Source organism: Scleropages formosus, chromosome 14, assembly GCF_900964775.1.
Source record: "Scleropages formosus chromosome 14, fSclFor1.1, whole genome shotgun sequence".
In the NCBI taxonomy this organism is placed as follows: Eukaryota; Metazoa; Chordata; class Actinopteri; order Osteoglossiformes; family Osteoglossidae; genus Scleropages; species Scleropages formosus.
Genome location: NC_041819.1, coordinates 16,299,733 through 16,315,444, shown reverse-complemented (window position 1 = coordinate 16,315,444; position 15,712 = coordinate 16,299,733). Strand labels below are relative to the sequence as shown.

At 36.3% G+C, this 15,712-nt stretch overlaps 1 protein-coding gene across 1 annotated transcript in view; it reads left to right on the top strand.

Annotated features, from left to right (window-relative positions):
• Positions 1-4,414: 4,414 nt before the first annotated feature.
• Positions 4,415-15,712, top strand: part of rxfp2l (relaxin family peptide receptor 2, like) — a 34,039-nt gene continuing 22,741 nt past the window's right edge. The window contains exons 1-4 of the mRNA XM_018728428.1: positions 4,415-4,466; positions 9,531-9,677; positions 13,244-13,315; positions 14,403-14,508. Coding sequence (XP_018583944.1) covers positions 4,415-4,466; positions 9,531-9,677; positions 13,244-13,315; positions 14,403-14,508 — 377 coding nt within the window. The remainder of the gene's footprint in view (positions 4,467-9,530; positions 9,678-13,243; positions 13,316-14,402; positions 14,509-15,712) is intronic.

The window sequence follows — 15,712 nt, the reverse complement described above, 5'->3', positions numbered from 1 at the left end:
ATTATTAATTACCTTGTACTTGTGGGTAATGCAGCCTAAAAAAATTAAGGTAAAATTTAAAACAAAACACCCAATGGAAAATCAAAACAAATATTTTCAGTCCAGCTGCTGCTTGTGTCAGTGATGGTGTGTGAGTCCATTAAAAGCAGCTGGATGTGATAAATGGAGACCTTCACTGGACTCCAACACCAGTGCTCTTCTCACAAGCTAAGCATGCGGAATTGCTTTCAATGCCTCTCCTCAGGATAATCAAGAACGTATACTATTCATTTTTAATTGTGAAATATAGATTTAAAAACAAAAATAAATAAATAAATAAAATGTGATATAAAACCTTTAATTCTTAAGAAACAAATGGCGGAATGAACAGCAGGAGATCTTTTGCAATAAAAATTGTGTTGAAAGAAAATGTGTCCTGTTTTTTAATATATTTTTGCTATGTTGCATTGCCCCTTTTGTTATTGCAATAAATAATATCAATAAGAGGTTAAAAAGTTAAGCTTTTAATCATCTCACCTGTTTTCATCTGATATACCGTTGTTAGTATATAAAATATTATTTTAACAATATTATTATGCATATAGACAGGACATGTGCCCTATACAGGGCTATTTGATCTGGGGTTTACCAATGTTTGTATGGTTTACCCAAGGAAAATATATCCCCACTCAATATGACATGATACAAAATATATTAAATTCAAATAAACTGTGTATTTTTTTCCAAATCTACTACTACATAAATATGATTCTGTTTATGGACAGAAATACATATGTTGTCATTTATTTCAGAACATGTTTAGTGTACCATGTAAAGGAAGAAAATCCGTTTAAAATGTTAAAAATCTTCAAAGGTGTAAATCAGGTGTGAAGTGAGTATGCACGAGTGACAGATGTGTGCTCATTAGCAAAGGACTCAGGTCCTTGGTTCGGGGGTCTTTGAGATTAACTGGTCAATTTAAAAATGCGAACATGGTTTCAAGTAGGTGAGAGTGAACAAAAACATGATGGGCCTTGATCATTCAAAAGTCAGCCTGGGGGGTATGCAGAAAGTGTTATATTACTACTTATGTGTTTCTGAAAACATGTTGCCATTAAGTGTGGGCTGATTCTGGCTTATATTATCATATCTTCAAAGCCACCTATAGTGACAGGTTTATACAACTGGGTAATTGTTACTTCATCAGTTCAGTGTAAATTTCTCAATCAAGGTCACGATTTGAACCTGAGTCTTCTGATTGCTTAACAACAGCCTTACCCACTATGGCCCCTTGTTGCGTGTAGTTATAATTATATGTTTGGTAAATATGAATAATCAAATATTGAATTTAGTAGTGGGACTGTCACATTTTTTTTAGCTGGAAACCTGTAGCCCGAGGGACTCACTTGCCATAAATATTACAAATTGTACTGAATCACGTGATAATAGACACACACTTCAACACATGCCACATCTTAATGAAATATAACAAATAGACAATAAGCAAATAAACACATACACACATTTTCAGAACCGCTTGTCCCATACGGGGTTACGGGGAACCGGAGCCTACCTTGTAACACAGGGCGTAAGGCCGGAAAGGGAGGAGGACACACCCAGGACAGGACGCCAGTCCACCGCAAGGTACCCCAAGCGGGACTCGAACCCCAGACCCACCAGAGAGCAGGACCGCACCCCCTGCGAATAAACAGTAAATGAATAAATATATATGTATATACATACAATTTATATTCTGACGTTTAAGATTCAGTATGTCATTTACTATGATTTTTTTACCTGTGTGACCCTTGTACCAGTTGATAATAATGATTATGGCAGTTGGCTCAAAATGGTTTGGCAGCCCTGTCCTTGACAGTGTCCTTAATAAAGACAATACTGTCAATCTATTTAACCTCACATTAGTTACTTTACTCTAATTAGTCTTGCTACAGGGAACAATCTGTCCTTTAATGCTGTGAAAAGTCTTCCTGCTGTAGAATTATTCCACAGTAGAATAAGACTGAGAAAAATCTTGTACTTTTTCCCTAAAGCATTGTTGTTATTTTGTTATCTGTTACAATTATGTTATAAATATCTTCATATACACTTGCGCAGTACCCATTTTAATAGTGTTGCTCTGTAGGTGCTCCAGGAAAAGAAGTGTCATGGCTGGGGATTCAAGAACACTGGAAAAAGACTCTTTTGGAAAATATAAGGTGTTAGAAAAGTGTGCTGATGAAATGTTGTAGAAGAAAAAATGTCTATTAGATAAGGAGGTTATATTACCATTGTCACAAAATGAGCAAATACCCATAATATTTAATGTGCAGCCTGCAAGCAGACACAGGTAACCTGGAGCCTGTCACTACACACAGAGGAAGCTGCGTTTTAAATGCAGTGTCTGTGTGTGTGTGTGTGTGTGTGTGTGTGTGTGTGTGTGTGTGTGTGTGTGTGTGTGCTATATTATAAAGCTGATGATTACACCTTTATACGTATGAGACATCTTCATAACTTTGCTTTCTGTAAGCCTGGCTGCAGTCAAAGGAGGTGTTGCACATGGTGCAGGGAGATGGGGAATAATTCTGTGTCCTTAACCATTGCATCCTGTGAGGAAATTCCACTTTGCACAGAAAAGGTGGAACCCAGCTGTGTCGCCTGGAACAGGAAGGACCGGAACCCAACAGAGTGACTTTCCCGAGCTCGGAGGGTCCAGTCAGGGTCGGCCAGGGTGACGTGTTGCGGGACAGAAATACACATCACCGCTGGCCTGGTTGCATTAAGCACATACTGTGACTGAATAATAAACTGCAGATCTTCAGTGATATCGCCTTTGAAAATTTTACTCAGAATGATCTTGTTGTTCAAAATATTAGCTTTGTGTTTGTGGTCAGTGAAATGTCAGTAATGAAGTGGAACAAGACCCCATGCTGGAAATCTGGTGTCAGCTGTACTCGAGCTAATTGACAGCAGGATGGTACAGACAACAAAAAAAATAGTGACAAATACAAAAAAAAAAATAATAATACATTAAAATAAATGAATTGTTTAAAAAAAACCTGAAAAAATAAGAAAAAAATTATTTTAAAATTATTTTCTTCAAGTTCTCTAATGCGTATCCTTCAGACTACTCCATCTGCTGCCCCTGTAATAAATCTTTGTTTGGGTAGCTGCTCATGTTTTTCTTTCTATTTCTTTACGGAAATATTTATTTCACCAACAAATTTGGTGAACCAGACCTAACAACAGTTCACCATCAGCAGAGGCCAAAGTCCCGGAGACACCGAACCACAGTTAATAAAGGTTTGCAACTTCCCCCTGTATCATTTACCTGCAATTCCAGAGCATTCTGTAGTTTCACCTGTAGTACCTATAAAGTGTTGTCATGCTGTCCAGCTCTAGAAATGCCATTCATATAGGCTGCTATTAATATGTCACACTAAGCAAATAAATAACAGGTGTGATGTGTATGCCTTGTATTAAAAAAATACTCAAACGGGGCAGTATTAAGAGAGCTGTGATGTTACAACAGGAACACATACTAAATACAACTCAGACTCATGCAAAGCAGCTGCAAGAATATTTTTATTTATTCGGTACAGCCAAGCCCATGGTAACAAATGATATTTCACTTTGACTCTGCGCACGGGACCAGTACAGCGATCAAAAGTGGTGATGATCACAAATATTCAAAGGTTTTCCAAGGAAAAAGAATTGTACTGTGTGTACCAGCATGTTTTATCACTATTTTATAAAGGTGTTCACAAACCACATTGCATTGTTCTGGATTTACCATCATGTAGGTAAATCAATAAAATGAGCAGACAGTAATCTGTCATATACAGCAATAACCTTTCCTTTTCTGGGAACATTTAAAAATTCAGTATAGAGCAGTTTTCTCCCATGTACAGTTTAATGTGGAAGTTAATGTAATATTTAGCCAAACTTATTTACACTGTACACTTTACACATCACAAGTTCTATGGGAGAAATTATAAAGTAAGTGTATCACAAATGTATATGTCTCTTCCATTAGGTGCTGTCCATTATATGTTTATTATATTATTGCTTTCTTTGAAACGTGTCTGTTTTTAAGAATGGAAAATACTTCCCTGTCATATCTATCATAGATATAGTTATTGTTAGGATCAGCGAGACAGCCACAATATAAGTGACACACAGCCAGTGAGAGTTCATTTCAAGTGCGCCCATGAGACAGGTGCCATCGTCACTAGGTTTACACTGTGCGTTTGTGTGTGTGTGACCGAGTGCCTGCAGAAGTGCAGTAGTCTGTGTGTGTGTGTGTGTGTGTGTGTCTGTGTGTGAGTGTGTGTGTGTCCCTGAGATCTGACAGACGAAAGCTTGAGGAATCAGTTGGAGCTGCTCCTCTGCCTGGCTGGCAATTTCTTGGATGCGAAATTAACAGGACGACAAGGAGATGCTCACGCTCACGGTTCTCGCTTACCTCGCTGCTCTGGCCACAGTCATAGGTAAGGCATTTTTGCTACTCCCTCTTTTCATACCTATGCAAACGAACCTCACAGTAATTCAAAGTACTACAAGAAGCAGCATAATTGATGTAAACTGGTTTTGACATGTATACATATACATTAAAATATATATGTCTATGCTTCTAAACACTGAAGAATTTGGAAAGATCTACCAGAATGCAAAATGCAAGGTTTTAAGTCTGTTGTCAGGTTGTCATGATGGTTTCAGCTTGAGGTTGGATGTCTTTACTAGATCCGATTGTGCTGCATGTATAATGAATTTCTCATATCAGTGAGCTGAGAGGCGAGCAGAACTATGACTGAAAAAACACACATATTGAGAAACGAGTAATTGAGGAATGAGTACTCATTGATCCTGCAGAGCTACTTTAACACTTTATTCACAGAGGTTTTTAATGAAATGTATGTTGTAACGTGAAATATAGGCTGAGCATGAAGGTTATGTTTCTAAAGGGTTCTTTCGGAGGCAATAAGAGCGCATCTGGTTTCTTCTTTTGATAAGTGGCCGTTTCAAAATCATACTTTTCAGTAACGAAATAGAGAAACAAATAAATCTCTGACAAAATAATGCCATGAGAATGATACAGACGTTCTCCACTGTATTTAGTGTTCATTCATTGTGTTTCAATTACTTTATCAGAAGTGAATTTCCAGTTGTATGATTATTAACTTATATGATGGTGACATTATGGCGAACATATAAGAACGTCATATACTTACATCTCTAAATGTACTCATTTTAATAACAAATTAGTCTTGGGGCTGGACTGTATTACATGTATATGATGATTTTTCCCTGCTCATTTTTTCTCAGTTCAGAAGTGAGGTGAATATGTAGGTCTGTAAGTGGGATTATAATATTTCTACAAAATATTATAAAGACTTTGTCTTACAGAACAAATCAGAAAAATTCTGCTGTGTTGATTCAAGTCAGAAACTGTGTGTTTCTTAGGCATCCTAAAGCACTGACACAGCCTTCATAAGGTTAATTAGTCTGGGAGCATTGTTCAAAAAAAATATATAACTCATGGAAATATAGGATATTAAATGTATCAAAATGGCTGAAAGTTATTGAGAAACAGCTGTTCGGGGAAACCTGAATGTGGGAAAAGATGCACTAAAGGCAGATGGTGTTCTTGGGGTTTTGCTACAATAGAGTCACTGAGTGGCATTAAATGCCCAACTGCAGCTGTTTTTATTCTCTGCTGGAAAGTTATTTGAAACTTAGGGTGCTCATAAGGTCTAAAAATTCAAACAAAGCCATGAGAAAAGGCATCAGAATAAAAAATTATTTCCTCCAAGAAGCTTTGGAAATCTACTATGACTGGGTTAATCTTTTTAATCTATCAATATATCTTTAAAAATGAGTATCACTGCACAGTGCTTCAACATCTACATAAATATTAATGGGCAGAGATAATGTAACAGTGTGGAAAGAAGAATCTCAAGCACTATTCTTGACACACAAAAATTGAGCATGGACTAATGTCTTCAGACGTATATGAGGTATTTTACATTTCAATAGTTTCATTTCTGTTTAGATTGATATTTCAGTTCTGGATTATTATTATTATTATTATTATTATTATTATTATTATTATTAATTGATGTAATATGATTAAGACTTGCAGTTAATTACATGGTTTTTAGGCTTTGCAATTCATCCAGTAACCATGAGGTGGCGCATTAACGTGAACGCGCAGACTGAAAAGCATCATAAAAGGAAGATATGTTCTCAGTTAATGTTGAGCGCATATGTTTGTAATAACTTTAAAGATATTGTTTTTGAAACAGATACATTTTTAAATGTTTTTTTCTGATTCTCAGGTGGAGTTTTATCCAAGTTTTATATAGTTTTAGAGATGTATACAACTTGTTTCACTCATAATGAATTTTTATTATTGACAGCATAATAAATGTGTGCTGCTAGAATTTCACTCACATTTAAGCAATTAATCTTTTTTCCCATGTTTTCACCTTCCTATGACATTGCTTTTAAATTAATGCTTGTTTCAATTACATAGGGGAATTAAAAGACATTTCTTTAAATAATACATGTGATTTTTTTTCTGTACATCTTTTTTCAGCAACCTTAAAATGAAGTAAGACACTGGATACAATGTCAGGTTTTATTGCAGATATTATTGCTGTTGTTGTCATTAATAATAATAATAATAATAATAATAATAATAAAAATAAATGGTGATTATATCATACTGTCAGTACAATACATCATTAAAGAAGAATTACAAGTCTCAGAGAACTTTCCCCCTGTACAAAAGAAGGCTGATGACTTCATTGCACCTGTGTGATATATTTCTTGCACTGACTGTCCTAACATCTTCCCGAGTACTACTTCATGCAAGTACAGCCGTGGGGTCTTGAGGCTGTGAGGTCACACGAGTGGTGGCAGGAAAGATACCCTTGCTGGATAATGCTTCCATCAGTCATGTGACCTGACAGCATCATGGACTGAGACAACCTGAAGAAATGCACTTGAGAACGGGAGACATAACACAACCAGATGGACTGACGCTTCTTTATTTCTACTATTTTGTATGCACGACATAAAAAAAAAAAAATGTGGTAAAAAAAATGTGTTACACAATGTCCTTTTGATGTGAATGTCCTATTATCAAGTCAAGGTAAAATGTTAAAAAGTTATCGTTTATATATTAATTATGGAAATTTGAAGAAAAAATCTTACATAAACCAAATCACATCCAACAAAAATTTCTTTTGAATGTGTTGGACTGAGGGGGCACTGTGGTGCAGCAGGTTTGGCCGGGTCCTGCTTCCTGGTGGATCTGGGGTTTGGGTCCTGTTTGGGGTGCCTTGTGACGGACTGGCATCCAGTCTTGGCTGTGTCCCCTCCCCCTCCAACCTTGCACCCTGTGTTTTTGGGTTAGGCTCTGGTTAACCTCAGGACAAGCTGCTTCGCCACTGTGTGTGTGTGTGTGTGTGTGTGTGTGTGTGTGTATTGTACTGAAGTATATCTAACAGCAGTTCCTCTTTATTTGCTCATGGGTTATTCAACACTTTCTGTCATTCATACAATGTATGTTATTAGAGAAAAATATTATATTAAACTGTCATTTATCAAATACACATGAATTAACTGAGAAAATGAGTCAGAGATTTGACTATAGAAAAAGTCAACTTTGCACACTGATACACACACACACTTTCAGAACCGCTTGTCCCATACGGGGTCACGGGGAACCAGAGCCTACCCAGTAACACAGGGCGTAAGGCCAGAGGGGGAGGGGACACACCTAGGACGGGACACCAGTCCGTCGCAAGGCACGCCAAGTGGGACTCGAACCCCAGACCCACTAGAGAGTAGGACTGTGGTCCAACCCACTGCGCCACTGTGCCACCGCACCCCCGGTGCACACTGATAGTAAACACGAATTGAAGGATCGGATATTAGAAACAATGCACCTGCAACACAAGCAAAATCAAGTTCTATGAAAGAGTTAGTAAATGTAAATATGAGAAATGTAGAACCTTTTTGTTGACTTTGTAATTCTGACTCTCAATAATGATATTTAAATGGGACATTTGAGAACATGTTTGCCAAATGGATGGGATTAATAACAGTAAAGAAAGAACCAAATGCCATTTTTACAAACGAAGTATAAAAAAATTCATAACAGTTATTGGCAGGCAGTTTCACTCAGTGCAGAATTCTTTACACATTTACATGCATCTTAAATTAGCAAATGCTTGTCATTTTCAAAAACTGCCTGTAAACTTGCTATACTACAGTTTTCTTTAGATTTTACTGACATTTAACATATGCCACTTTCATCACTGACATTCTCATACAGAAATTCCTTTCAGGAAATCGTCGGTTTTTAATTATTCCTCCCACACACACTCTTTATGAGCATAATGAAAGTATAGAAAGATGTGAGAAGCACACATATACATTCAAAGACCACGTCTGAATAATCAGGGTTGAAAAGGAACCTTGTGGGAGAAACAAGGTCAAAAAAATCATGCTTAGCCTTGTTAAATTTTCCTCAGTCTCTTCTAAATTCAGTTAATTGATGCGTGAGTTTAAATTAAAGTTGTTTAACAACCTATGCACATCTTGACAATTACATTGCAGATACAGCACACGTTTAAGTGTACCACTGTTTTTATTTCAATCCTAAAGCTACAGGAAAAAAAAATTGTTAATTATATATTTTAAAATAGTAATTACTGTAAAGTTATAGCCATTTTTTTGGGAGGTTTATCTTTTCATTCTGTCCCTGTGATAAAAATTTGCTCTTTTAAAAACTTCAATGAACTGGATATTTTAATTACTGATTTTTGGAATTATTAACTGTAAAAAAGTTCTATGAGCCACAATATATGCCACATTTTACAAGTATCAGCATATTTAGATGGCAATTATAATTATCAAATATTATAAGATATATTATAGATAAATAGCTTCCAAAAGCAGCATCATGACAAATACTGCACTTGAAATTTGTAGCATTTGAAATAATAGTATCCATTTCTCTTCAGGTGGAAAGAAAGTTTATAGGATGAAAAGTGATGCATTTTTCTCTACATTTCATTAAAATTAAATTTGCAGTAATAATTTTATACTAGGATATTAGCATTAAATGTGCCCTGGAAAAAAGTACTTAAGGCTTTTAAGGCAGATGAAGGCAAACTCCCTTTTAGGTTTAATCTCTTTTTTAATCTTTTTGAAATTTGGCTTTACGATTTGATGGAATTGAATTTAATATCAAGGCTTCATTTTCCTTTCTATCCCATATTGCTTGCATTTTTCATCATCTAATGTATGTAAGTGTTGGAAGTGCTTGTATTCTTACTATATTATCAAAGAATCCTGGGATTAGATGGAACTGTCATTCATGTATTCAAAAAGTCTGTACTTCTTTGCATTGTACTCACAGCAGCAGCAGTAGCCTAAACAGTAACGGCAGTGTCCCTGGGAGAAGCTTTTTTTGCTTCTAACCTTATGAGGAGATCTTTCAGTCACTGTTCAATGAGAAACACTTTAGCCTTTTTTTATAGAGTCCAGCACAGACAAACTGTACCCGGTTGTGGACACATGCCCCCTGGGTGAATTTCCTTGTGGAAACCTGTCAGTGTGTTTGCCTCAGCCACGCCACTGCAACGGCATTCAGGATTGTGCCAACGGAGCTGATGAAGAAAACTGTGGTGAGTCTTAGCTTGAGATCTTCTTTGGGAATTGTGGTCAGGGGACTGGGAGGGACTGGGATTTACAGCTAGTATCAGCTGGTGCAGCTAATGAAGTAACATTCCATGGCTCTGTCTGTGTGGGGTTTTTATGTTCCATTCTTGTTCACTGCTGAGTTTCCTCTGAGAGTGATACTTTTCGTATGTGATCCAAAAACATGTGATTTCGGTATAATTCTCATTCTTCATATTAATTGTACATGTGCTCCCATGAAATAAACCCCACTGCTGGCGTCTTAAAACTCAATATTTACAAAGACATTTGCTGCTCGTAGAACTCAGGGTTGTAGTTGTCTGGAGCTTATCCTAGGAACAAATGGTGCAAGGCTGAGCAGGGTATACCTTGGATTAGATGCTAATTCATTGCAGGGTATACATTCAAAGTTGTTTTGCAATGATAATGTAATGGGAGAGAATCATTCAAATTTGCGGGGCAGAGACATAATCCAAATGGTATACTCCAAAACGCTAAATGCCTAGTTTTCAAAAAGATTAGCTATAAAGATGGAAATCACTTCATTTGCGACTTTAAAGCTCAACAGCATGGGAGCACTGACAAGGGTCCATAAGAACACCAGAAAAATAAATTTTGACAATCTTGAATATTGGATGCCACCTGAACAAGATGTTAGTAACCTATCCTCCTTTAACTGAGTGAAACACATAATTAGATTACTTGAAATATAAACTTTGAATTTCCCCATATTTGAATTTCAAGGGTCCAGTGAGAGCATGGCATCATTGCTTGTATTCTGTGTTAAAGATTCCTTCTCCTCTGCTCACTTCCCATTAATGTCCATTAATTAATGAACAGTGGATGATGGAGAAGCAGTACCATTCAAATAAATATGCTCCCATAATTTTCATACTGTGTAACCAACCCACACTGGAGCACCATTTGCATTTGTCAACATTTGGGCAATGCCAAACTGCTGTATGAGCCATAAGCAAACATCTCATGAGACACCTAGAGGTGTAAATATTTTGTTGTTGCTAAGTGGTGGTACCATATGATGCCACAAAGGCATCTATTTCTTTATTTAGGTGCCAAAAACTTGGCACACGTAGGTAAATTATGCTGAAAGCTTTTGTCTTTGATCTGCAACTCAAAAAATTCACATTATTACTGTTTTCTGACCCAGGTTTAAACAGGAAGGCAAGGAATTTGTGTTAATGGTTTGTAGTTTATGTCAGATACACCATATTGCACCCAGCTGTAATAGTCTGGGCAGATGTTAAATAGCAAATAGAAAATGAAACAAAATTACAAATTTAATCTTATTTTTATTTATCATAGTCTTGGAAAACTGACCTTACTGGTTTATTATACTTTTACCTCAGATTTTCAGGTAGAAACATTTCACACTTTATTTATTTTTAATTGTGTTTTCTTCACCAGTCTGTTCTCTACATTTTGCACTTTCTCTTTCCACTCAGAACAGAAACTCAACCAGTGGGATGGGAGATAGTAGTTTCTCCAACTAAATTTCTTATCGCTATATCCAGAAATTACCGAATAATCAAATGACCAAATAACCAAATAGACAGATGTGTACTTCTGTATCCGACTCCGACCTTAAATAAACCAGATGTTGACGATACATGTTAGTGTAATGCATTGGTGGTTTCCTCCTGGCAAGTTTTTTTTTTTTTTTTAAGTTTCCTAAGAGACACACAATCAACATTTAGGGTGAAACAATTCACTCTTTATTTGTGATCCTCCATTACCCTGCGACACACCCTCAGTTTTTTACACCCTGGGGTGCCTGATGGAGGAACACAGTGCTCTCTTGTGCATAAAACAGAACATAGTACTAAATATGACATTGTGGAGATGATAGAACTTCTTCTGAGTTATTTTCAGGTAGACTTAATAATGTTATTTTACATTAATAAAAGGAAATAAAAAGTATTATAATAAACTGCTGTTTTGTCCATGGTATCTACAGTGCAGAGAAAGACACTGGGACTCTGCATTGCATAAGCTCTTGATGAAAATAAAGTAAATGTGTTGTAATGAATTTTTTAGTTCATTTTAACTTTAAATGATGTTCTTAGTAGTTTAATAATTTTATGGAGGAACTAAGCTGTTCTATTCAGATTTTATTTATGATGACATAGTGGACAAGATGGACTTAAAAAATCAGAGTTATGAACTTCTGGTTCCAACTGTGTTTTTAAGTTGAGGTAAAAGTGTATTCAACAATTGCACATTTGTGTGTAGTTTTACGGATAAAAGGGCTGTTTCTGAAAAGTGCATAGATGGCGACATCATTGCCCAGTAGCTAAGAAAGCACTTCTCTTTCCCAGTAAAATTAAATGGTGTTGGTCAAACAGAGTGCTGCAGGCACATACCTCCTGGGGATCTGGTTTAGATTGTTAGAGTTGTAATGAGTCTTAGAATAAGCCAGAAAGCTGGCAATAGAACTCCACCGAGGAAAACCTACCTCATTCCTGTCCAAAAGCATAAGATGATGGTTTGGGTGCAATACCTCTAAGGAGTATGTAAGCTGAGTTTTGGGGTTATTCCCGAGAAAAGACACCGTGTCGACATCTGATACAGAGACAGATGAAACGTGGACCTTTCCAGGCAACACTGCTTCTCCCAAACCTGGCTAGAGTTTCAGAACACTCTGTGGCTTTATAACTACCTGCTCTTTCGGGATCTAATTAGTCACAGCAGAGAAAGTGGTATGATCCCGAAAGTGGTAGAGTTAATAATATTTTTAAACTGGGTCTAACAGTTTGAGCTATGGAATTCCCTTGGTCGTCACTTCTTGGATAACCTCCTGCAACTATCAGGCAACATCTAATCTCATGGGTGGATACTACCTGATATTATTTCAGTGTTGGACCCCCACCATTTGTGATCCATGCATTTCCCTTCGTGGAATGATGTGCTGAGAAGATTAACCACTGCTGTCCATGCTTTTGGCTTGCCTTCACCATAATGGTGTAATGGTTAGGATACTATGTAGAGCTTAGCTCAGGAAAAGAGGTTTAAGTAATTTATGCTAATACCAATTAGTATAAATACCCATTTTTTTAGTTAATTTTAGCCAGAAAGCAACAAAGTCCACAGTGCATGTTTCAGTTGAAGGTGAATTATTTATGTACTATCTGTAAAACATCATTCCATTACCAGTACATTTTTTTAAGGGGGGAAAGTGCCTGTTTTTTATATCACAGGCAGACACACATACGTTAACCCTCAGCCCTCTCCTGAGACTCAAGGCCTGTTGACCTTTCTTAGCAGTGTCTCAGCCAAAGTGAAGCTATGGAACTGACTTCCATAACATTTGGAACTTTAAGAAATTTAGCCACTTAAAACTGACTACGTTGACACCTGTTTTATTATGTTATTACCATTGCGTTTACAGTATTAATAAAGTAATTAGGTTAGTTTTTTTCTTCAGTCTTATGTTGATTGTTCATAAAAGCACATTACCAACAGTAATATTTTGAGGACACATGCAATAAGATTTTCAAATGCCAGTGGTCCTTAAAGATTTCATTTCTCACTGCAGTCGATAATAGCGGGTGGCCTCACCTTTTCGATGCATTTCTGAAGACAAACATCCAGGAGTCAAAGGAGTGTAGTGAGTATTCATATTGATGTAACAAAGTAGAATTATTTTGTTACAACTGATCCCAGCTTGGTCCACTTTTGGAAGCACCACATAAAAAATATTCACTCTAAAAAACTTCCTTGGGAAAATTTATTCCACTAAATTCTGTTGACAAAAGAAATAAATATTTCAAAACTATATTATAGTTTTTTTTTTTAAATAATTTAACATTTTGATGTTTAAAAATATATCTGGGGCTTCCAAGCTTTTTTAAACTTGTGAAATGAATAAATAATTATAATTTACACACTTGATCCTACTTACCAACTTGGTTTAACTTATGCAATGTGGGCTTCACTTATTTTTGCACCTGCACTACTTTTGTTTTCCTTCTACACACATGATTTCCTCTAAAGAAACATATGGAACTGGTCATTGCACACCTATTGTGTAACATGCGAAACACTGATCCTCATGAAATAACTATTTTGTGGTAAGATTAAGGGACACAAGGGCTTTGCGTGCTTTCAAGCAGCACTTGTACATGTTTCTACTCATGTTTGCAAACCCCCACTCTAGCAAGGCACTTGCGAACCTCTTCCGTTCTGTGTAAGTGCCTTATGTCTAAAACTCAACTCAGTGGACCTTCTATCCACACATGCAAACGCTATTTGCAACTGATCTGTCACGTTCTTTTACAAAATATCACTCAATAATTCAGTGCTAGAATACAAGTTAAAATGCCCTCCTTTCATCATCCCATCACGAAGCAACATAAGGAGACCATAATGACGTATTCAGGCATATATTGATGTAGTTGAAACAGGTTCTTATTATCTCTGTACAAAAGAAACCCATCATTCTATTCAAAATGATGAAGAATATTTTCTTAAAAGGTACTACGCAAACTAATTAATGCTTTTAGAAAATGAGCAATTCAGTTACTGGGGGTCATTTGTGCTTAGTAATTAACAATTACTGATTGATAGAAGGCAATGTTGTGCCACTGCAGACTTCAAAACTGCTTTTTTCTCCTGTCAGGACTTGAATGTGGTTACATTCACATTTCATACATTACTTTTACTTTGTGAAATATAAATGTGTTTCCTGTTGCCAGTGCTCGATCTGTTACCTGACATATGCCTTTGTGAGGGCCGGAGAGTGAACTGCAATGGCAAAGAGCTCCTAGAGGTACCCGTGGTCACATCCAACGTCACAGCTCTGTGAGTATGGAGCCACCACCATCTTTTCTGAGCTTGTTCCAAGGTGCAACATGTGACATTTAGCAGTTTTTTACAGGTCTTTTTAACAACTGTTAAATTCAGTCAAGAAAAATGGAGGAATGAATTTTATACCATACCGCACAATGTGAAAGATTTCACGCAATAATATAAAGTGTAATACAGGAACATTTACACAGAAACTGCAAATACATAAAAATAGAAGAAAAGCACGTTTTGTGTTGGGTTGCAGAAAAAAGAAACATCACAGACGTTACCTGCAGGTGAAAAGCAGAGTGATTGTGATAGCAAGAAGGCTAAATAAGGAAAAGTGAGTCTTTTAAACACGGCCAGGAAGAATCCATTTGGGAAGTGGGTGGTGGGGAGCAGACAAACTAGTTTTGTGGCTGTATTTTTTAAAAGAAAATACATAATCTTTGTTGAAAACTAATGCTATTAATCTTGCTATTCTGTTTAATTTAATATTAATAACTGCAATTGTTTTGTTCAGTTGTAACAGATTTCTCAAATGTAATTGTTTTCTTGAAAATATAACGGCTAAGTGCAGACAGAGTCTCTTGAATAAACATACTTCAGAGGACTGATGAGCTCAGAAAGACTGAGGTTTGTCATTAAGATTTGTTTGCTAACAAGTCAAAGTCTTGGCTATATTTATACTAGTTATGGTTTGGGTTATTCAAACATGTAAACAGTTAACACATTTGCTTTGGAAATAAATTACTGTCGATCACCACTTTCTTGCATTTCACCTGTCCATGGCCAATCTAGTAAGACAGTCCAATGGGATATTATAAATTTTCATTCATTAAGAATTTTAGGTTACAAATGATATATATTTCATTAAAAAAATCACCAGACAAAATACTTAATGTTCATGTGTCCAAGTTTATCGTACCAAGTATTTGTAAAATGTTATAATTTTATGAAAAGAATTTTAATCCTGACATGCAAGATTAATACATTTGACGTGTGTGAACAGCAGACTAGTTACTTTGTTGTACTGAATAGCCTGTAAAACGTTGGTGAATGTAAAATTAATCTCTCAAAATTCACTTTGGTTGTCGTCAGGAGTTCTTGCGGAAATTACAGTTGGCTAGAAAATAAATTTTGTTTTCAAACACATGTGGTGGAATTTGGAGAAACATTTGAGCAACAATTATTTTCAGTATTTGAACTGTCACAGGGG